This window comes from Nothobranchius furzeri, chromosome 7 (genome assembly GCF_043380555.1).
Source record: "Nothobranchius furzeri strain GRZ-AD chromosome 7, NfurGRZ-RIMD1, whole genome shotgun sequence".
NCBI classification, from domain to species: Eukaryota; Metazoa; Chordata; class Actinopteri; order Cyprinodontiformes; family Nothobranchiidae; genus Nothobranchius; species Nothobranchius furzeri.
In genome coordinates this window covers 41,929,407-41,954,046 of record NC_091747.1, presented here as the reverse complement: position 1 = coordinate 41,954,046, position 24,640 = coordinate 41,929,407, and the positions used below count along the sequence as shown (strand labels likewise).

Sequence of the window (24,640 nt, the reverse complement as noted above, 5' to 3'; positions counted from 1 at the left end):
ATAGGTGACCTCAGGTATGACTTGATCAAGTTTTGAAAAGCTCCTCTCAGCTTGAGCCACAGTGACTGGCAGAGCAGTCCAAAAGTTGGGGTAGATCTCCAATAGATCTCATGATCCATAATATTTTAGAATTGCCTCTGAAATTGTAATTTAAACTGACATAAAAAACTGTAGACTACCAAAAATGCCAACTTTTACAGAACAAATCATGTAAAAAATAATCAGTGCAGCCATCAGCAATAAATAAACAGGATAGTTAGTGGTGACTGGGGTGTTTTCTTCTGCTTGTAGAGTTGTTTTATTTATTATTATGTGAACATGATCAACATGTGTTTGTTGTTGTTCAGGCAGGCCACAGGCTGCAGCGAGCATTTAACAAATCCTAGTTTGAATCAGTAAAAAACGATTCAAGGACTTTTTTCAAACCATTTGAATATTCGTTTAAATATTTCAGCCCTATTAGCTCTGTTAGCAATTAGTTGACCGCATTTAACCGTTAAAATCCCAGTTAACTGGTTCAAAAAATTGAAAACATGCATCATGAGAGCTACATACCTTTATCTTTCTGCTCTTTTTTCTTTTTTTCCCCCTGAATCGGGCACCTGGTGGTTTTAGCCTTTTTATGTTCATCTCTTCTGTTTGGCTCCTGACTCAGTAAGTTTCCTTTAGTCAGGACTAAACAATTTGACCTTGATGGGGGGGTGACCACAAAATCGTTTTGTTTTTCCTTTTTTTATTCGGCCATTTCACACAATTCAGAGAAACCTGAAAGAATGATAGGCCTGTGTTTATGATATTATGAATGAAATATGGAAGAACGTTAAGATGTGATTGACTTTAGCCATGTTAATACAGTTGATTCAGCCCCTGCACGCTCATTTCATCTGGGAAAGACGCAGAGGTGAATTCCCCCGCCGCACCCCTCCCCTTCCTGTTCTTCATAGACACACGGTGCACGTGAACGTTCTCAGTCAGCAGGAGCGCCTGCAACTGCAGGGGGCGCCAACTCGCTGTTTCCAATCCAGACACTGTCATATGACAGATAATAGAAAACCTCGGTGCGGCGCAGATTTCTTTTTTTTTTTTACTCCGCGCTTGTGCGCCCCTTTTGTGTCATGAAAAAATGCCGCCCCGGGCAACTGCCCTGTCTGCCCGTGCCTAAAACCGCTACTGGATGAACTAGTAGTAGCACATTCTATGTTGGCAGCAGTGTGCCAGCTGATGGCCCTCTCCATGAGGCCACCATAGCTCAGCAGAACACCAGTTTAGCTTCTTCTGTGGAGAAAAACACAAAGTTAACAGCTGAAATAACAGGAAATAATGCAATTGGAGAGTAGCAGGAAGTGATCACCCCGTCTCCCCAAGATTTATTTATGTGGCTCTAAAGGCAGTGTGCACCCCAACAAATGTTACATAAAAACAACTGGCTCGGCCCCGGGAAAAGTGATAGCATTTTGTGAAAGTAAAAGGTAGACTAGCAAAACTGTCCCTAAATATGGAAATATCAGCTATTTAATAAAGTGCACCTGTGTTCATGTCTGCAAGCCGAAGGATGACCCGTCTTCAGCAGGAAAAATAAAAATGCAGACCAAGGGCTATGGTGAGCCTTTTTAATATTTAATCAACATCCACACATTTTTGTGTTTATTTTTCAGCAACAATATAATTGATCCTAGTTCAAATATTCCTATTAATCACAACTGAGTTAAAGTTATCAGCAGCTGTTTTGTTAATATTTAAGAATTGTGAACACATTACACCGGTTTTAGAATCATTGCACTGGCTCCCTGTATGTTTCAGAATCAATTTTAAGGTTCTTCTAATGGTTTTTAAGTCTCTTAATGGTCTTGGGCCTTCTTATCTCTTAGAACTGCTTTTACCATATGAACCCTCACGGCCTCTGCGCTCCTCTAGCAGGCGTCTCCTGGTCATCCCTAAAGTCAGGACACACACTCACGGCGAGGCGTCCTTCCAGTATTACGGCCCTCGCCTCTGGAACGATCTGCTCGAGGACCTCAGGGCCGCAGAGAACGTTCATGTTTTTAAGTCCAGGCTCAAGACCCACCTATTTAGGTTAGCTTTTATCTAACTATTTATTAGGCCCGAGGAAATCCCCATAATGCGGCTCAAAAATTGAGCCCAACTCGGAAGTACCAAAAATTGCAGTTCCACCCTCATCCGCTTGGGGCTGGTGTCAGAAGCGAGCAAATCCTCATTGACTCCCATGTTAAAAATACCAATTTCACAGCAGAAATAAACATGTTTACAGCCTGGTACCAAAACATGTTTTTTGTTTAAATGATCTAGTTTACACTCATGACAACTCTGAGGGGGGTGAATTTTTTTCTCACTCTTCTGTTTAAGTGTATTAAAAGCCTAAAATTCTGTATAATTAATGAGCATCAGACCCACGTGACCACAGAGCTAGCTCCATGGAAAGGCCTCAGTAGAGCCTCGGCCTGGCTTGGAAACTGTTCCGGGATTTTGAGTCTCTGTGTTTGTGTATTCTTTTTTGGATATTTTTTGTGCAATTGTTGGACAAAATGACTTGCCGTGGCATTAATTGCACTAATAGAGCGTCCAAGGAGTCTCCACTTCATTTTTTTCGGTAAGTAAAATTATATTTATGTATTTTAGGTCACTGCCGAGCTGAGTTTAGATTTTAACATGTACTGTTTAACCATGAAATTTAAATGTAATAGGGTAAAACCCAGTGCATTTAACATAATGCTGCACTTTAGAAAATGGGTTGAAATATAACATGTTGGTGGAGCTGGGGTCCGACTATCGGCTTGTGGAGCTCTCGGGAGACCGATGTTTTCCACCTGTCGGCACGGCGAAGTCAGGCCTACCGCCGTGGCCATACGTTTCCTCCCATTTCGTCATTTCTAAAGATATCGCCACGAAACTTCTGGTGAGTAGTCTGAGTCCGGCCTCCCAAAAAATCTGATGTGAAAATCTGGTGGGTATGGCCTATTTTCTTAAATAGCGCCCCCTAGGACTATTAAAATTGTCAGCCCTAAGCCATGCTTTGATTGAGGATTAAGAAATTTGGTACACTAAGTGGTGTCTCAGGACCTACAAAGAAGTCTCTTGGAGCCAAGGAGGTCGGCCATTTTGGTCCAAGTACTCGATTTAGTGGGTTTTGCACACGTTGCTTGGAGAATGATGCCCAGTCGCCCTTTTCACCGATCACCTTCAAACTTCTGCTATATACTCTTAAGCTATAGGGGAAAAAATTCAACCATCGGATTTTTCAAAAGTTGAAAGGTGTGGGTGTGGTTAAGCCTCAAACTTTGACCTGTTGCCACGCCACTCTTTTTTCACAGCTCCCTATTGGACTCCTTTCACCCAATCAACAGCAATCTCTGGCAAATAGCAGTAGACAAGATGAGGTAACTTGGTGTCCAGTATTGGCAGGTTTCCAAAAAAAGGCAGGGCTTTAGGAGCATGGCAAAATTTGCCATCACGCCATTGAAATATGTTTGCCTCTCATTTCCTCAGTTATCATGACATCGCCACAAAATTTCTGGTGAGTGATCCTAGTCTGATCCCCAATAGAAATGAATGGTATAAATTGGTTGGCGTGGCCTATTTTTTGAAATAGCGCCCCCTAGGACCACTAAAACTCTCAGCCCCAAGCCAAGCTTTAACAGAGGATTACAAAAATTGGTACACTAATGTAGTGTCTCAGGACATACAAAAAAGTCTCATGGAGCTAAGTTTAGTTTTGCACAGGAAGTCGGCCATTTTGGTCCAAGTACTCGATTTAGTGGTTTTCGCACATGTCGTTTGGAGAGTGATGCCCCGTCGCCCTTTTCAACGATCGTCTTCAAACTTCTGCTATATACTCTTAAAACATAGGGGGGAAAATTCAACCGTCAGATTTTTCAAAAGTTGAAAGGTATGGGCATGGCTAAGCCTCAAACTTTGACCTTTCCCCATTACATTACTTGATGTAATATCTCCCATGTGCATGATCAGCTCTATATCAAACTTTGTCTGTGTGATCACTGACCACATCTCAAGACAATAACAATGTGGACAGCTGACATAACCTAAGCCCCGCCCCCTGACAACAGGAAGTCTATTGTTTTATGGTGAAATGCCCATATTTGTCCCCTCTAATTTAGTAAACATGACACTAAGGTCATGCACTGTCTTCATGATGCTGTAATTACCATTCAGTTCTGATAGCTTTCCAGAAAAGGAGGGGCTTTGATGCCATGGCGAATTCTGGCATGACGCTGTGACCTTACGTTTGACTGTAACTTCCACAAACAGCCTCCGATCTGCACGAGACTGAACATGGCAATCAACAATCATGCCCTTTAGCCAATGAGGTACAAATGGTTGGTGAACGTTGTATAATATCACCACAGCACCTCCTACATTCCTTTAAAACTGTAATAACTCCTACAGATGAGGTTGCAACTGCACCAAACTTGCTATGTGTCATCAAACAAAGGCACCCAACACAATCCTGTGGTCATTGGTTGATATCTCTTTAGCTCCGCCCCTGACAGATATTAGGCTCTGAATAACACATGCATAATGCAATTCACACCAAACTGCATGCAAATGATTGTTGTCAACCTACAAACTGCTCCATGGGATATTTTCCTAAATTTGGGACAGCGCCCCCTAGATACAATAAAACATTTGGAACTTCTACAAAAAAGCTCCAAACTATATCAAACATGGTGGGAGTCATCATACAACTGCAATCAACACATGTATGTGCTCACTCGTTCAAATCACTTTAACTCCTCCCACTTACTTTTGGCTGTAGATGACCCTTACAGCGTTTGATTGATGCCAAATTAACAGAAAACCATCTTTGATGACCAAAGATGACCTCTATGGAATTTAGTTGAAAATGGTCACAGCGCCCCCTAGAGTGGTTCAAACTTTAACTTCTAAAGACAAGGTTAGAATGACATTATACTCTGCTTGTGTCATCATGTGGCTGCACCAAACACATTGATGTGGTTGTTGTTTCAAATCCCTTTAGCTCCACCCCCTTTCGGCTCTCTGGCTCTAGATAACACACATAACGTCTGACTGATGCCAAAATAACAGAAAACCATCTTTGTCAACCAAAGCTGACCTCAATGGGATTTTTCTGTAGTTAGTCACAGCACCCCCTAGATAACTTTAACCTTCAATAACTTCAAAAAACGTGGTCAGAATAGCATTAAACTTGGTCTGTGTCATCACACCACCAGTGTGGTAAAGACTGTGTGGTATCTCCTAGCGGTGAGATGTGTAATTTAATGGTGGGCTCAGAGTAGATGCTGAGTCAGGGTGAGGTGCAGACGAGGAGACCGTTCGTGGTGTCTGGGGTCGCGGGGGTCGACGTTTATGTTCCGCGGACGTGCCCGGGTGACCCGGGCTGCCGGCCAGGCCGGAGTAGCATGGAGCTGCGAGGGCCGAACGACACTGCTTGCAGCTTTAATTTTATTTATTACTTATTTTCATACTTTTGTCATTTCTATTAGCCCTTTTATTTTCATATTTTTACTGATTTAATTCAGTGTTTTCTCTTTAGGGGCCCTCTGACCCAGGGGCGGTGGTCGACTGTTGCTTCCTGGGCGCTCTGCAGGTAGTGTTTTAAGTGGAGGTGGGTGTCTATGCTCCCCCTCCTCTGAGCACCCTGACTGAAGTGTGGAAGACTTGATGCTGCCGGGGCAGACAGCTCCTCTGATAGCGTTTCCCTGCCTTACCTTACTTGGCTCATCTGGACTCAGCCGAATGTAAATTTTTACTGATGTGTGTGTGTGTGTGTGTGTGTGTGTGTGTATGCATATGTCTTTTAATGTTTTTAAACTGTTTTGGGAATTTGGGGTCATTTTAATTCTGTAAAGCACTTTGAGTAGCACTTTGCTTGAAAAGCGCTTCATAAATAAAATCTGATTGATTAATAACATCAATTATATTTATGGATACATAAACAATTGTGGGCTGCACAGTGGTGCTTTGGTGCAAAAAGGTCTTTGGTTCGAATCTTGGCCTGGGGTCTATATGCATGAAGTTTGCATGTTCTCTCTGTGCATGCATGGATTTTCTCCAGATATTTTGGCTTCCTCCCACAGCCCATTAACATGACTGTCAGATTGATTGGTTTCTCCAAATCGTCCTTAGATGTGAGTGTGCTTGATTGTGTGTCTCTGTGTTACCCTGCGATGGACTGCAAACTTGTCCAGGCACCAGCCTCGCGACCCTGCTTGGACAAGCGGGCATAGAAAAATGGATGGATGGAAATAAGTTTGAGACATCTCAGATAGATGACCCAATGAATTATAGACCAATATCTAACCTTCCATTTTTATCCAAAGTCCTGGAGAAAATAGTGGCCATCCAAGTGTGTGAGCATTTAAACACCAATGCTCTGTTTGAGGAATTTCAGTCTGGTTTTAGAGAGTATCACAGCACTGAAACTGCATTAGTGAGAGTTACAAATGATATTCTCATGGCCTCAGATAAGAATCTTGTGTCTGTTCTAGTCTTGTTAGATCTCAGTGCTGCGTTTGACACAGTTGATCACAATGTTCTTTTAGAAAGACTTGAACATGTTGTAGGGATCAAAGGAACAGCGCTAGGCTGGTTTAAATCCTACCTGTCTGACAGATTTCATTTTGTAAATGTACATGACAAATCTTCTTCATACTCCAGGGTTACTTGCGGAGTACCACAGAGTTCAGTGCTTGGACCAATTATTTTTACTATATATGTGCTCCCAATTGGTAAAATCATTAGACAGCATGGGATAAACTTCCACTGTTATGCTGACGATACTCAGTTATATTTATCCATTGACCCTGATGAACCTAATCGGTTGGGTAGATTACAGGCTTGTCTTGAGGACATAAAAAGTTGGATGACTCTAAACTGCTTGCTTTTAAATCAAGACAAGACGGAAGTTCTCATCTTTGGACCAGAAATCCAGAAAAGGAAATTGCTTAGCCAATCGCCTGACCTGAATGGCATTACATTAATCTCCGAGAACAAAGTAAGGAACCTTGGTGTTATCTTTGACCAGGACATGTCATTCAAATCCCAGGTTAAACAGGTTTGTAGGATTTCCTTTTTCCACCTTCGGAATATTGCTAAGATTAGAAGCATCCTTTCCAGAAGTGATGCTGAAAAACTAGTGCATGCATTTATTACATCAAGACTGGATTACTGTAATTCATTGCTCTCAGGAAGTCCACAGAATGTAGTTAAAAGTCTTCAGCTTGTCCAAAATGCTGCAGCTAGAGTTCTGATGAGAATTAAAAAGAGAGATCATATCTCTCCTGTCTTAGCTTCCCTACACTGGCTACCTGTTAAATTCAGAATGGATTTTAAGATCCTTCTTCTCACATATAAAGCTCTTAATAATCAAGGTCCATCATACATCAGTGATCTGATTGTTCCATACGTTCCTAACCGAGCACTTCGCTCTCAGACTGCAGGTCCACTGGTGGTTCCCAGAATATCTAAAATTAGGATGGGAGGCAGATCTTTTAGTTATCAGGCTCCTCTCCTGTGGAACCAGCTCCCAGCCTTAGTCTGTGAGGCAGACACTTTGTCTACTTTTAAGAATAGGCTTAAAACATTTTTATTTGATAGGGTTTATGGTTAAAATCTGATGTTAGCCTAAATCTGGACAAGTGGGGGAGTACAGCGAGGTGGAGTGTACAGTCGGTAAAGACGGCTCTCCCTTGCCCTGACTCCAACATGCCTCCATCTAAATAGGATAGATTATCCAGAGTTATCTCTGTAGTTATGCTGCTATAGGCTTAGACTGCTGGAGGATACACTGACCACTTTTCACACTCTACTGCTTTCTTCTACAGTCTGCTCTTTAACTGTACTATTTTCTGCAATTTCAGCTGTTAACTTTATTTTCTCTGTAAGTCTTTTTCTCCCCAGAAGAAGCTACAACGACATTCTGCTGAGCTGTGGTGGCCTCATGGAGGGGGCCATCGACTAGCACACTGCTGCTAACCACTAAAACATTCTCCCTCTCCTGATAATGGCTTTTTGCTTTCCTTAATCAATTTCCCTCTGGGATTAATAAAGTATTTTTGAATTGAATTGAATTGAATTGAATTGACGTTGGATGTGCTAATACTAGTTTATCCGTTTAATTATAGATTCACTAGGATAAATACAATAAAGTTTATCTTTCACCAAATAGAATATTTACTGAGACATCACAATATAACTATACATTACTAGTCTTTGTGTGTGCGTGTGTGCGCGTGTGTGTGTGTGTGTGTGTGTGTGTGTGTGTGTGTGTGTGTGTGTGTGCTCTGTCTTCTCGATGCCCAGTGAGTCGTGGAGGATGGCTGCTTATACTGAGCCGGGATTCTCTGGAGGTTTCTTCCTGTTAAAAGGGAGTTTTCCTCTCCACTGTCGCTTTATGCTTGCTTAGTATGAGGATTGCTGTATAGTCACTGACACTTGTCAGTGACTTGATGCAATTTGCTGGGTTCCTTATATAGGAAAAATTATTTCTGATTGGCTTAATGAACTGTCCTGAATTGGAATGTTTATTATGTGAAGTGCCTTGAGACGACTCTTGTCGTGATTTGGCGCTATATAAATAAACTTGAATTGAATTGAAATACTTAAAAACCTAATTAGTGGTTCTGTATGTGTGTGGTTGTATTTGTATGTGTCCATCTTACAAACGAAGGTGTGCTTTAGTTCCGTTTTTTCCACTAATTGCTGTCCCCCAGTTAATTCCTAACGACCGGCCATTTTTGATTGGGAAAAGTTGAATAAATAACAGAAGTCGTAGCTTAATCTGAAAATAAAATGTTTAAATTAGTCAAATTTGACCAGAAAACAACAAAAGTTTTAATCAAAATTAGGGTCAACAAAGTCAAAGGATATGCAAACATCTATAAATAGACTAAAACTCTCATCAGGCGATAGTTATCATCCATATCATACTGCCAGATGTCCTTGCACGCAAAATCAAAGTAAACCAATATCACGTTATAATGTGAATGTTTTTTATTGCTTTAAGATCTAATCTTCCCATAGTAACACAATTAACAATGTTGTAATGTTGTATACGTTTTTTACATGATTATTATGCTAGATTATAATAATATTGTAAAAAGATGATATTGTATGACATTTTTACAGTATGATTATACTGTATGAGTGTGATAAATATGTGTATATTGTGAGAAGATAAAAATTATATTGAACAATAAATATATCAGGTGACATTACGCTAATTTTTTTGTGGTTGGCACTGCTCTACATTAGCATTTATTTAACCTTTAAGTTATCGATTACTAGACTGTAATGTACCATTTTACAGATAAGCTAAACATGACATTTTCATATTGCAGCATCATTTTCATGGTGACGCAGTTGTTAGCACTGTTGCCTCGCAGCAAGAAGGTTGCAGGTTCGAAACTCGGCTGTGGCCTTTCAGCGTGGAGTTGCATGTTCTCCCCATGCATGCGTGGGTTTCCTCCGGGTACTCCGGTTCTCTTACAGATCACAACATGCCCTACAAGTTAAAAATTGTACGTCGCTTTGGATTAAAGCGTCTGCCAAATAAATAAACATAAACATTTTAATGCTACAATAAAGCTCCATTAATATGCAGTCTGATTGACCGGGTTGAAAATAAATAGGCGCAATGAAGTTTGTCCGAGTGGAGTTGCCGTAGTGTAACGTCATTGGCCGACACACGGTGCAGGCGCAGGGCCCTGAGCAGATCTGGTACCTACACCGGGGAGGACTAGGAGAGAGAGGAGTTATCATCCAGCGGACAGCATCACATGTGTCAGCCGCGGAGGGCTAGTCCTGCTCGGAGTAGCGGCACTCGACTGTCCCCTGAGACGCAGAGACGGCAGCGGGTGTCTTCTGTCCGGGACAGAAATGTCTGATGGTGTTTTAGTGGAAACAGACCCAGGCGCAGCCGAGAGGCGGTGAATGCGACCGAGGTTTCGTCTTTACTCGGAATGTTTCGTTCCTCTGGAGGAACCAACGGGCGTGTTTTGACACAAACAATACACTCAAAGGTAGGTACTCAGCGCGCGCGCGCGCGTGTGTGTGTGTGTGTTATCCGGGGCAGGTGTCGGTCCACTTCACCTCTCTCCTCCCAGTAGTCCCAGTCAGGCCAGCCGGGCTCTGTCTGCCACAGTCCTTAGACGTCCTCGTGTACAAAAAAACCTCTTATGTAACCTTATGGGACTCTCATTCTGAGACTTCCTGTCCCTGTAGGAAAACAAGGCTGGTTGATGGAGGAGCCCCATGTGCTTCCTCAGAGAAGGTGGAGGAGAGAGCAGGCTGCTCTGAAAACACCCAGCATCCTCTCTGGCCTCTGGGCTGTGATAAACCTGAATCACAGCTAACACTAACGTGTGTCTGTTCACTGATGACAACAGACTGTAGAAATGATGCTGGTCCTAATGGAGGAGTCACATATAAGCATGTTCTTATAATGAGTAACATTTAATCTAAAAACCCCTCAATAACGTTTGTAGTTAAGAGATAATTCAGTTCATCCTTTCTGGCCCAGATGTTGGGTTGTGTGTCATAGATCTGGGACTAATTCAATATAAATAAGATATGATGTCACTGGTCCTTGGTGTGTGAGATAGTTTAGTGTTAGTAAGCTATGTGGAGATCTGCTGTGATCAGACATTTGCTCACTGTGTGTGTGATGTCATATCAGGGTGGCGGTTTAATCACTGATTTGAACTGTTCTTGTTCCAAAAGTGGAATGATTAAAGGAGGTGAACACTAGTTTAATCAATATGTTTGTGACAACACCGGTGCACCATTTCCAGGAAATAGAAGCTGATATTCAGACTAGCGATGCACTGATATGAAATTTTTGGGCCGATACAGATATTAAGGTCACCGTTATGGCCGATAACCGATATTTGTCGATACCGATATACTGACATTAATGCTTCTAAAATCAGCAGATTTTGTATGGAATGAAAATTATTAAAGCTGAATTTATCTTATTATATACACACACCACACACATTTATGCTTCTGAGACGATTTCATTCACTGTTCGCACGACTAAACAATCAAACATCACCCCCCTCACCCTCTGAAACAGGCTAACAAATGGAGACGAGATGGAAAAAATATTGATTGTTAATATCGGCCCGGTTTTATTTATCGAACCGATACCGATATGTTAAAAAATGACTAACATCAGCCGATACTGATATTGATGCCGATATATTGTCCATCCCTATTTCAGACGGCAGGTTTTGGAGTCTTATTTCCTGATATTTGGACATCTCAACTTGGATTGGATAACAGCGACAACTCTATCACTGACTCAGTTTGTTTTGCAATGTTGATGTTTCATCTCAAATTACACAAGCCTGGAGGAGTTCTGCTGTGTGGTGGAGTTGCTAATCTAACGGTTAGGTTCTACTAGTCGAGATGTTCTCTGTTGGTTCCTGGTACTAAACCAACAACAGCCCTCCCCGACATAAGTCAAGAGATGTGGGGCCATGAATGTCAGATCTGTCAGGGTTTTCAAATCCTAGAGCTTCACCATCTATTTTCTACCATAAGCCAATGCAGGAGATAGGTGTAGGAGACTGTTTTCATGTTCAGCCTGCAGAATATAATCAGAGGCAGACTGAGACATCCAAAATGTAAAACAGAGCTCTACGGTAGGTCATTCATCCCCTCTGAAGTAGGAGTGTATAACTCCTCAGTTTAGCTGGTACTGCATTATCCCGTTCTGGAAACCCAAGTTTTGTTTTTATTTGTTGTTTTTAGTGTTAGAAGGTTACAATAATAGCTTACTGTCCTATGGTGGTTTAGAATGATCTAGATATTTTGTGGTGAATTGGCTTGCCTTACCAGAGACTCGTGATGATGACGAGTGTAAATGTTCTTGTTCTCAGGGCTTTCCCACACCTCGACAACCTATTTAACTCCCCCTCCACTGTGACCGATGACATCACCAGACTCACCACCCCTGGTCTCCCCCTCCCCATGCCCTGCTCCCCCTCCATCCCTCCCATCGTCCCCTGTTCCCTCCTCCCCAGGCCCCTCCTCCTCCTCCCTACCTGCCCCTCCTTCGCTGCCCCCCACCGGGGAGGTGATGGTTCTGGCTTTGGGGAGGAAGAAGCAGAGGGTCTTGATTGCGCTCTCCATCTTGCCCAACCTCTTCCTGGCCTTCCTGCTTTCCTCTGACCCCCTCATCACCCTCTCCGCCTCCCACCACTGCCACCTGCCGGGCCCACTGCCATCGCCAGAGGTCCTGAACTCCTCGCTGCCGTGGGAGAGGGGCGAGAGGCCCAGAGACTCTGGAGGCCTTTCCCAGTGTAAACAGTTTGCCAATGGCAGCCAGTCGGCCGTGGTGGACTGTGAGTCTGGGTGGGATTACAACGTCACGGAGGGGCTGAAGAACAACATTGTAACAGAGGTAAAGCTCCACTCGGGTTTTGTTTGTTTACATGGCTGCAGCATCTGTGAATCAGCTGCTCATATTTACACCATCAGACAGACAAATAATCCCTCAGTGGCCTCAGAGCAGTGCCCTTTGAACGTATAACCGTGTTACTAAATGAGAGGAAGTACAAGCAAGCCCCGTTCATAAAAACGTTCTAATTCCAACTGTTAATCCCAGTCTGGTGCCTAGATGACAACAGCATTTAATCTGCTTCTGTGTTTCACAGCCGCTGTTGGACCATTTGTTCTTGTGTGTTCTGCTTTAGTGGTGGTTATGTGTGAGAACATCCATTAGCTGTGGAGGATGATGATGGTAACACATGTCAAAACAGCTGGATTACCTTTGGGATTTGGGTAACTCAAAGGCTTTTAGGCCAGGTGGGAAACGTGTCACCAGAAGCTGAAAGCAGTCAGTGGAAGAGAAACTGGACGTCAGGAATATTGGAAGTCCGGGTGTGACACGTAGAGGCAGCTTCAGGTTAGATCTGAGGTAGAACAGATGGCACCATGATGATCCTGAAATTAAACTTTAATCTATTAGAGCTGAACACGAGATGATTCCCGCTCCTTTAAGCTCCTAGAAGTTGGTTCTGGATGAGATGAATCATTTCTCTACCGGAGCAGCATTTTCCTGACTGTTCTCCGGTCAGAGCCACCGCCCTCCCTCAGCCTGTGATGTGTCGGACCTTTGATGATCCACCCACACTCGGCAGGAAGGTGTCTAAACGCCGCCACGGCCGACGCAGCACTAGTGGATGTAAATTATTAATGAAATAGATAACTGATTCTGGGTCTGTTTTCACCCAAATTTCTACAAAGTTCCAGTCTTGATTAAGATTCGTGTCCTTTCCTAAAGGACTCGGATGCGATGACTTCTCCCTCACCAAACCAGTTTCAGAACCAGTTTGTGTTCATTCTGGCATGCGAGTGCCCCGGGTTTCTCTTGTTCCTCGGCAACAACACAGCTGATGTCACGTGACGGGCCTCGCTGCACGGGCACCAATTATGCACGACCTTTTGTGTTTTTTAATGTGTTTTTAATCTTCTGCTCAGGTTTTGCTCGGAGCGGTGAGCAGACGGCAGAGCTCAGCTGTAGATTTAAACCAGCAGTTCGGCTTAATGTGATTAGAACCCTGAACTAAGAGCAGATTTATTGTTTTCGTCTCCTTTACCTGGTGTTTGTTTTATAATGCATCATTATAATGCATCATTATAATGCATCACAGGCTGCAGATCTACAACCCTTCTACCTCGTGTCTCCGATATCAGTCTATGCATTAATTCAGCTGATCCGGTGTTAGTTTATGAGTCTGAATTGTACGAATCAGCAGATAATCCCTGACTGAGGTCTCTCCTGTGCAGTGGGACCTGGTGTGTGCTCAGTACTGGCTGGTCCCGGTGGAGGAGGTGTGTTTTATCCTGGGCATCCTGACTGGCTGTCTGGGTTTGGGCTTCGCCGCTGACAGGTAACACCACCTGGTCTCAGCTGTGAACACAAGAGAACCAACCACTGTGGGGTCATTTAGCAGTCTGGTAACAGAATCAGTTTGTGTGTGTGTGTGTGTGTGTGTGGGTGCAGGCTGGGAAGGTCCAAGACCCTGCTGACCTCCCTGACCCTGTCGGTGGTGTTTGGGGTGCTGGTGTGCGTCTCTCCGTACCCCTCCATCTTTATCATCATGCGCTTCTGTCTGGCTGCTGCCAGTGGGGGGGTCTATCTTACATTGTACATCACACGTGAGTATTTTAGGGTTCACCATTGTGTGAAAGCCCATCTGACTCAGAGGCATCCATGTAAAGATGTCAGGAGAAGCAGAAAGACGTGTTACTGATTTTTATTTTTTCATCTTGCAGGTCTGGAGCTCTGCGAGCCGTCGCTCAGACTCACAGCGACCACGCTGGCCGGACTGGTGACGGTGGCTGGAGAGCTGCTGCTGCTGGCGGTGGCTCTCGGCTGCCAGTCCTGGAGGGGCCTGCTGGGGGCCGGAGCGGCTCCTCTGATGCTGTTCCTCAGCTACGGGTACAAACATCCTAATTATTGTTGGTTCTTTTTAACCTCCGTGTGAAGAAAGAAGGGTCCTGGCTGTTTTGTGACAGAGTCCAGCTGCCAGCTGGCTCTCTGAGGGCTCTGTTGGACGGTATTGATCCTCTCAGCTCATCACTCTGAGGCTCTCTGCTCATGTCAGAACATATTAGGCCTACTTTATCCATCCTCCTCCGGTCCCCACAAGATTCCAGCAACACGACAAGCTGCTTCAAACCAATTTAAAAGAGGATATTAAAAGATTTGTGGCAATGAAGTTTAACAAAAAAGATTAAATGTTTATTTTTTATGCTGTTGTAGCAAATATGGGCATCGCAGCAGCAAAATGTAATGATTTAAAGGGGACATATTATACAAAACCCACCTTTTGCTTTCTTTTGTTCTTCTCTGTGGGTCTCCACTGGTTATATAAAGACTCCAAAAGTGGAAAAAGTCCATCCATTTGTTTTCTGTCAGTGTTTGGTTTTAGGAATTATGAGCCTAAAACAAGCCGTTTCAAAAAGTCCCCATTTGTGATGTCACAAACGAGGAAAGTTAGAGCCACCTCTCGTGCAAGAGAGAGCTGCTGCTGGCGGAGTAGCGGCTCTACTCAAAGCCTCTTCTGGATTTCAGAGCATCTCAGCTTGTAGCTGCCAGTCAGGGTTGTGTGTGTGTGTGTGGCCAGCTCCAGCTTGTTTCCTTAAAGTGACAGAGCCCAGAAGAGGCTCATTCTGAAAGGTACTGAAAATGTCAAGATTAAAACAGCTGAAATTGAAATAGTGTACACTCAAGAGGACCTTACTTGGATCACCACACCATGTCACTCTCCAAAAAAGCCCTTCAGCGTTTCCACTTTCTCCACCGGCTGAGAAGAGCAAGACCCCCCCCCCCCCCCCCTTGATTCTCACCACATTCTACAGGGGGACCATTGTCACTATCTGGTATAGAAACTGCAGTGCCGCTGATCAGAAGACTCTTCAGCGAGCAGTGAACACAGCTGAAAAGATTATTGGTGTCCTGCTCCCCTCTGTCCTGGACATCTTCTGCTCCAGCAGAACCACTGGAATCACAAAGGTCTTCACTCACCCCTCCCACAATCTCTTTCAGCTTTTACCATCTGGGAGAAGGTACCGGAGCATTGGAGCCCACTCTACAGAACTGCTCAACAGCTTCTTCCACAGGCCGTGCGAGCCCTAAACCAGTCATCCTGTCGACCTCCATAATCTTCTGAAAACCGAACTGAATATCCGACTCTGGAGCTTTGACTGATTTTTAACCATTGCACATCCACAGTATTTTACATAGACAGCATCAAACTGTTTTTTACTGCCTTGTTCCTTTTTACGTCTGTATTATTTATTTTTAACGAATGCAGGCAGTATTTCTTTTATTTGCTGCCCGTTTGTTTGTTTGTTTGTTTGTTGTGTTATATGTAGCACCGTGGGCCTGAGAGAAACGACATCTTGTTTCATTAAATGTTTTAATATGTATGAAGTGACAATAAAGTCCAACTCAACTCAAATTGCTTTATGTGAGATGGATTTAGTACAAAGAACTTCATACACGTGTTTTGTATCGACCAAAGAACTATTGGAACATGACAAAAGTCATAATATGTCTCCTTTAAAGGATGAATGATCTTTGTGTTTGTCCTCCCCCCTACAGCATTCCTGGTGTGTTTCCAGAGTCTCCTCGCTGGCTCCTCCTGTCGGAGCGATCGGCAGACATGAACGCGTTCAGCGAGAGGAGAAACTCCAACAGAGATGTAAGGGACGACGAGAGCTTCACAGGTGTGTGTGTGTGTGTGCCTAAGTAATTAACAGAAGTAGAAATTCTTCTCCTCTCTTGAATTATTTACAGAAGGTCTGTTTTGACTATTTTGTTTGCTGCAGAGCTGGATTCTGAACCCCTGCCCTCCTCACGTCCCTACCTGTCCTTCCCTGAGCTCGTCCACAGCAGGAACATCTGGAAGAACATGTGTGTGCTTGGCTTCACCTCGTAAGTCATCCCTCACTCGGCGTTTGCGCAGCCCTTTAGCCTGATTGTCTCATATTTCATCCTTTAAGAGTTTTAATTTCCATCTTTGTTTACTGTCTCATGTATTTATCCCCCCCCCCCCCTTGCCCCTCCCCCCTCAGGTTCATCTCTCACGGCATTAGTCATTGTTACAGCTCTTTCCGAGGTGATGTCAGAGGCACCGCCCCCAGTTTCTACTGGACATACCTGCTGTCTGTGTGTGCGGGGGGCGGAGCCTGGCTGCTGCTTTGGGCAACCGTAAATAGATGCGGTCGCCGTGGAATCCTGCTGTTGTCCATGACGATGACGGGCCTGGCCTCTCTGATCCTCCTAGGACTCATGGAGTGTAAGCTGTCTTTAACAAGGAAACTGAGTCAAGTACACTATTAATAATCCAACTAATCTCTACTAGAAGTGACTGGATGTAGTTTCAGAAGGACTTTAGGAAGCTCTTGTTGAGTCTTTGTTTTCCAAAGTCCTGACTGATCCGTCCAGCTTCTGTTTCATAAGTTCTAATGTAGATTATACCTCCTAGTGCTGATGGTGGAAAGATCACACACACACGCACGCGCACACATATCTGTTGCATGTGTCTTTGCCTCCCCCTTGTGGCTGACACCAGGCATGATGTGAGGATGATGAAGGACACTGCAGTGAGGGCAGAGTCCGAGCTGTCAGGCTTTCCTCATGAATCACTGACGGAATGTTTGTTTCTCCTCCTCTCTGTCAGATCTCAGTGAGACGGCTATCACGGTCTTCTCAGTGCTCGGCCTCTTCTCGTCTCAAGCCACTGCATCCCTCTGCATCCTGTTTACTGCAGAGATCATGCCCACCATCATCAGGTATCAGCCTCACACACACACACACACACACACACACACACACACACACACACACACACACACACACACACACACACACACACACACACACACACACACACACCCTAAAATAAAAAGTTGCAATGCCAATATGAATAAGAGTGATATTTAATCATGAATAATGAGAACATGCATTTGAACATTAGTTTCTGATTATTTCTGGTGTGTGTGTTCAGGGGGAGCAGTGTCGGTGTCGTGCTTGCTCTGGGCTGCGTGGGCCGCCTCAGCTCCCCGATCATGGACCTGCGGAACCACTACGGCTACTTCCTGCACCACGTCATCTACTCCTCCTTGGCCCTGCTGGCCGTGCTTTCCATTCTGCTGCTGCCCGAGAGCAAGAGGAAGCCACTGCCACAGACGCTGGCTGACGGGGAGCAGTACAGACGCCCCCCGCTGGGCAGGAGGAGGAGGGACAATGTCCCACTGCTGGCCACGCCCAACCCAGAAACCTAAAAGCCAGAAACGATGGGGAGAACTGTTCACTTTTGAGCGGGAAGATTTTCATCATGCTCATGCAGTGAAGAACGACTCATTTTAGTTTGGAGATTTTAAAAAGAGGAAGCTGGAGAGAAAAGGGCTGAAACAGATAAAAGTCATCACTTTCCTCACACGTCATCCAGTCCAGCTGCCTCCACATCTGGTTCCTGCCTCCTAGATCCTATCAAGGTGCTTTTGAACACAAACATCCAACAAACTTTTCATCATCCTACCGTCTGTGTGGATGCACACTTCCAGTTACACCAGCACACCTTCCCCCATTAACACTGTGTGTGTGTGTGTGTGTGTGTGTGTGTGTGTGTGTGTGTGAGTAAGAGACTATTTTCTTTAACCTTCTGTCTTAACCTGCATTTCTCTGGCCCGTTTGTGATGATGTCACTATAAAAGAAAACCTAACCTGGACGTTTGTCAGAAACTCTCCAGAGAGGCACGCCACGCCGATCGGAGCACTGTTGGAGCGTTTGAGCGTATTGTGGAGGTGAAACGCCGTGTAAATACTAACTTTAGTTTCTTAACTCGTACAGCTTCTGACTCATTTAAAGCAGACCCTGTGGCTGGAACCTTACAGTATGCTATGCAGTGGGCAGGGTATTGTCGAGCACTTTAAAAATCTTTGTTTGTTTTTAAAGATACATCTTTTTTGTCCAAAGTCTTTAAGTGGTAGCTAATGCAGATCAATCCACATTTAAAGCTAAAAGTTGTTCAAACTGGTTAAATCTGGTCTGGAGCCAGAGATATTTATATTTTATTTAAATTCTTATTAAGCTTCATCAGTACTTATCCTGCTGCCTGGCATTTTAAATGAAGACAGACTTTATATATTCTGATGTCACCAGTTAAACAACAGTCTGAACATTCCTATCCGCATTTTTGGAGGCGCTGAAGGGCTTGATCCTTATTATTATTATTATTATTATTATTGTGTATTCCTAGGCTTAGGTACTTCCTTGATACCTCTCTAGGGATAGGGTGAGCGGGTAAGGAACGTGTTTTTGTCTGGATTTAACTTGAAGGATTTTGTCTGTTTTTCTGTTGAATGTTTTTTTTTTCCAAATATGTTTATTATGATTTTCAGATTAAAACAGAACAAGATACATCAACCCCATTCCCCCCCCCCAACACCTACCCACCCCAAAAATCCCCTCCCTCCCACCCCCCCACTTCACTCCGCTTCTTTGAAGTCAAAGGCGTCTAGAAGATGCAAAAAGGGCAGCCAGATGTCCTTGAAGTCCTCGAGTTTTCCTCTGGCCATATACGTTAGTTTCTCAAGCGCCAGATTACTGGACATAGAATTGATCCATTGTTTCACTCCTGGCCTTTCTGTTGCCTTCCATTTCAAGGCAATAACGTATTTAGCTTGTAACAAGGAGAATTCAATCAATTTCTTATTCTTTTTGTTACATACAAAGCTGTCTGGATAGATGTGCAGTATACATTTTCTGTTGAATGTTAAATAATGTTGCTGGAAGGGCCCGATGAGTTTGCTCCAGAGCTGAAGAGGGCCCCTGAACTCTAAATTGACCCCTTTATTCTTCTCATCCACACACAGTTGCCTCGTGTGCAAAGGCTTGTGTGGGTGTCCTACTAAATAAGCTCAATTCAAGAACACTACTAACGCCAAACACCACCCCTTAATGCTGAGAATCACTGAGAAATGTTTAATACTTAACTTTTTGAAACATGATCAGTCACTCTTAAGTTTTTCATGCAGGCTGAACATGAAAATAGTCTCCTACACCTAGCTCCTGCATTGGCTTCTGATAGAAAATAGACGGTGAAACTCTACTATTATTATAATATCCTCACAGATCTACGTCACACTGAAAATGAACTTCCTTGGACCCATCTTGACTCATGACAGGGAAGGCCGTGGTTGGTTTAGCGTCCAGGAGAGAGCAGAGCACATCCTGGCTAGTGGAAGCTAACCGTTAGCATTAGCAGCTCTAAGACACAGCAGAACTCCTTCAGGCTTGTGTTATTTGTAGAGATAAAACATTTTCAGTCAAGAAATAAGAGCCAATGAAGGCAGCGGAAGAGTCACGTTGCTTTTAACCAATCAGAGGCAAAATGTTTTCATATCATGATTTTTGAGTAAGACTCAGAATCCTGCCTTCTACTTCCTGAAACAGGAGTGCAAGAGTCTTTTCCTCAGAAAACAACCAAAAAGGCATTCATGAACAAATGAACCAATATCCACCAGCTATGACGCAGCGCTCTTTCCAAGTTCAACAGCTCCCTTTGTACACGAGGCCCCGGTTCTAGATGTATACTCCACTTTTCTTTGGTTGGAAAACCGTAGAAGGGAGCATGAGGGTTTAATTTAGAGTCTAGTTTTAAAGGGAACTTAGCTGGTACCCACCATGAACGTTTTATTTCCTCTATCTATTTCACTGACATCTCAACACTTAAACTGATTATTGCTGACTAACCTGGTTGAGGATTATGTCTGACAACACTCGTCTGGTCCTACAATGAGCAGTCATCTCTAAAACCTGTTTTCATGTCAAATAAACTGGTCACTTAAAATGAAGTGGATGTTTACTGAGTCAAACTGAGGTGATGGAACGGACTTTATTTTTGTTCTGGATGGAAAACTCTTATAATAGGTCGTACATTTCAGAACCACTGCTGAAACTGTACAGACAGAAGCCGTTCCAGTGGTTCTCACAGCAGAAGCAGCCCCCGCATTGGGAGGGGGAGAGGCTTATGTGGAGGTCCTAAACGGATGGATAAGCTGCCCAAAGTTTGTTCATCATACCTACTAGTCAGAGGTGTGACTAAGTCACTGCTTTGCAAGTCAAGTCTTTCCAGTCAACTCTTGAGTCAAGTCCAAGTCGAGTCCAAGTCCTTAACTTTGAATTTTCAAGTCGTATTCTAGTCATCTGTTCAACTTCAATTTAATGACAATGATAATAAATAAATTCCAGAAAAAGCTTCTTAAAGCTTCATTTATTTGCTCAAACAAGCAGAAAGTGCAACTGAAACAGATTATAATATAAACTAAGTGCTGCTGCAGTTAGCAGTACAAGATCAGACCCAGAACGAAGAATGATTTACGATTTTTGTCCATGTCGTGTCACTTTTGTGCTAAAATATCAAATATGCTCAAGTCATCATCAAGTCAACTTATGCAAGTCAATTCAAGTCGCAAGTCATTGGCATTCAAGTCCGAGTCAAGTCGTAAGTCTTTATAGATTGTATCAAGTCGAGTCAGAAGTCATTCAAATAATGACTCACGTCTGACTCGAGTCCAAGTCATGTGACTCAAGTCCACACTTCTGCTACTGGAGCATCTCACTGAGGGCCACATCAGAGTTATTGCTGCCCTAAAACAGGCCGGTTGTAACTGGAAGTCATACATTGTGACAGAACAGAAATCCTTTAGGGTCAGATTAAAAACAAATACATTTATTTCCAAACTATTCGTGCAAAAGACAAAAATCATCTTAAATATCAAAACAAGCAGATTGAGACAACTGATCCTCCCCAGAAACAAATTCATGAAATAGTCATTTACTGCCTACTAGTGCATTAACTGGTTGTTAAATTAAATTGACATAATTGATTTTCAATTAACAACTACAATATCAAATAACATCATCAGCCGTGTTTCCATTGTCAGAACGTCAGGGTAAATTCAGGGACGGGGAAATGAAGCCAGAGATGCGATGTCCTAGTCCTCTGAGCTGTTGTGTCTCTTTTCAAATTCAGCCCTTTCAGGACTTTGCACCGATATCAGCATATCGCGACTGCTTCGACAGTGAGTGATGTCACTGATCAGCGCCAAAAAGCGTCCACAGTAACATTAAAAGTTTTTAAATCTGTCGAAGTATATCATAATTTAATCCATTCAGAGGACGAGAGCAGCTGCGTGATGCAAAATGTGGCGTTCAATGACCATAAAAAGCTCAATTATTTATGGTGCTCTGTGAACTACGTCTTTGTGGGGGAATTTCCTCGTGTTCTCTGTTGTTGGGAGTTGTTGTTGGGTAACAGCGACTCCATTCTGCTTCTCCAGCAACGCTTCTAATTTTACTAATGCTGGCTATTTTGGACGGCCTCCTCATTGAAGTGTATTAAAATCCTCATTATTTAGATGGAGTCAACAAAATATCCACAAAAACTAACTACTGAGTCATTTGTTTTAAGAAAACAAACATGAGTTTTAGGTATAAAAGTAAAAAAAACAAATGATCCAGAAAATAAATGCTGAAATAAATAAATGCAAAATACAATTGAGGTCACATTTCTGCCATACTAAGATGTATTTTATAGGCATAAATGTAGGGGGCTAGCTGGTAGGGGAGCAAGCCCCTGCACTCTGGCCGTTCCTCTACCATCCTTAAGAAGAACACCAGCCTGCTGAGGCAGGAGCTGGTGAGTGACACCATTCACATCTAGAATGAGGTGGAGGAACGGAGAGCAGTTAGAGAAGGAGAGGAAGACCAGTGGCACCATCTGGATGAAACTGTGCAATAAGCTCTGAAAAGGGACATAAAGTCAGTTCGCAAGCCGGAGTTAAATGAGATGGACAATGAGCAAAGTTAAAGTCTGAAAGGTAACAGCAGCACATCAGAGATCTAACCTAGCAGGCAAGCTCTACTTGTTATGTCTAAGTGAGCTTTGTGACTTTAGTTGAATCAACAAAGAGGACAGCAGTAGTTTGAGAAGCCTGCAGGAGATGGTGGATCATCTACAGCCAGATCAGACAAGAGGAGGAATGATAAAAGAGAAAAGCATCAAAAACCTGATCTCAAACTCTGAATTTCCATTTCCACAATCCTGCATCATTATGGAGTTAACATGAGGTAAACTAACTCAACAGGACACGTGATGTACCATAGGAATCCATCAGAGGGCAGTGTTGTCATGCCTCCACAAGAAGCAGAAATGGTGATCAGTTTGTTAAAGCTTCACTCTGAGATTAAAGGGTGAGTTTCATCTTCTCACTTTGTCCTGAGAGGAACGAGTCCAGATTAATGATTAAAAGCTTCCAGTTTCACTAGAACATGTTTGCTTTTGTTAAATAGAGCCATTTTTCATCTTTGGTTGTTTTGTTTGATGCCACAAAGAGGACTGTTTGTTGCAACCTGATACAGGATGAACCAAAGACTCACAACTCCACCACTTCTGTGTTCAAGTGGAAAATCCCAGACTTTCAAAGAAAAAAAAAAGCTCATTTCCTGGTTTTTATGACCTAAAACACCATCTATGTGGTGCACGTCTACACCAGCATGTCCTGGCTCAGAGAACAGATTTATGGTATTTTATATGTGCAGTTTAGAAGCCTTGATTGCTTTGACAAGGTCCTGCTCTGAGAAACACTCCCGATAAAACAAAGAGTCAGAGAGCTTCAATATTTGCACACCTGATCTTTATCATGTAGTATAATCAGTAATGTCGAGGTCTGGCTCCTCTCACTGCAACTCAAGTCTTGGATCACTGCTCATTTTATCACTTTGACTGCGGCGGAGCTAAGCTTCACTTTTATTTTGAAGGCTTTGCTACTGAAGAGCTGCTGAAAATGACCACTGAACATCTGCTGCACCGTTCTTGACATTGACCTATAAATAAATCAATCTGTTGAATTGAATGTATCATGCTTTAAATCAGACGTGTCCAAACTCTGGGTTGGGGGCCAGTTGCTGCCCCCCCGTGGCATTTATAGAAATGTTGTCTCTCATGCGGGCTGATTTAAATACACAACAATTTAAACTGAAAGTCTTTAAACTTGTTGATTTTAGCCATTGTTTTAAAAATTTTGGACACCTCTGCTTTAACGGGTTGAAGGCCCAGCACGGGGTCCTTAAAGAGACAATATGTAATTACTGTTAATCTCTGGACATTCCCATCAAAATGTTGTTGAAAATGAATAAAATGATGTCCAGTTGTTGAGCAATATTATCAGCTTTGTACCATATACCCATAAAAATCTGGTCTAAAATAGACAGGGCGTGGGTCTAGCATCTTTGGGGGATGCCATATTAGACGTCCTGTTTCCTTCTGGCCGGCTCAGTGTCCTGCGCCTGTCGATGACGTCACACTAGACGTACGACTTACGGAAGTTATGTTACCATGTTCAAAAACTTTTAGGCAGTAAGAAACATGAATTTATTAACAAATTTGCTAAACTATTTTAACAAAATACACGTGAAAGAACAGAATCGGAAAGGAAATGCGATATATTTTGGCCGAATAGTGTTGCCGTAGTATGATGACGTCATCGGCAGGTGCAGGACCCCGAGCAGATTCGGAAACTAATTAGCACTGCATTCTCTCGATGGAATTAACTGACATTTACCGTAATGTTTTTTAAACTAGCGACAGTCAGGACAAAATGGTGTAAAACTACTCTGAAATGTATGTACTGCCCCCTATCGACAGAAACTACACACTGCCACTTTAAAGAAATGCATATCACCCACCTCTATGGAGTTATGCTCAATGTTATGATAATCTCACATAATCTGTTACTTAAGTGTTAGTGAAGTCTCAGCTACTGTCACCCTTAAAGAGTTGTAAATTAACTTAATTATAACTATTTATTTATTAATGATCAGTTGGATGCAGAGGCCATTTTGAATTGAGCTCTCAACCTCTCCAGTAGTTAATGAGATATTCTTTTAAAAGCACACAGATACACCCAAAAATACATCTAAAGGGGTGCATTACCCTTTACTGATAGTAGCTTTTTGTAAACAATTGTTTAGTTAAAAACATAATTCATTCCCTTTCATATTTCTGAAAAGGGTTTGTACTAAACAGCACCAAAAGA

At 43.1% G+C, this 24,640-nt stretch overlaps 1 protein-coding gene across 1 annotated transcript; it reads left to right on the top strand.

The window, feature by feature from the left end:
* The first annotated feature begins 9,250 nt into the window (after positions 1-9,250).
* On the top strand, positions 9,251-23,757 carry slc22a17 (solute carrier family 22 member 17). Its single transcript, XM_015954939.3, has 10 exons — positions 9,251-10,037; positions 11,901-12,424; positions 13,813-13,916; positions 14,030-14,184; positions 14,302-14,467; positions 16,136-16,260; positions 16,363-16,468; positions 16,609-16,832; positions 17,217-17,328; positions 17,544-23,757. The coding sequence occupies exons 2-10, from the start codon at positions 11,951-11,953 to the stop codon at positions 17,818-17,820; spliced, it is 1,743 nt and encodes a 580-aa protein (XP_015810425.3). The 5' UTR covers positions 9,251-10,037; positions 11,901-11,950; the 3' UTR covers positions 17,821-23,757.
* The last annotated feature ends 883 nt before the right edge of the window (positions 23,758-24,640 follow it).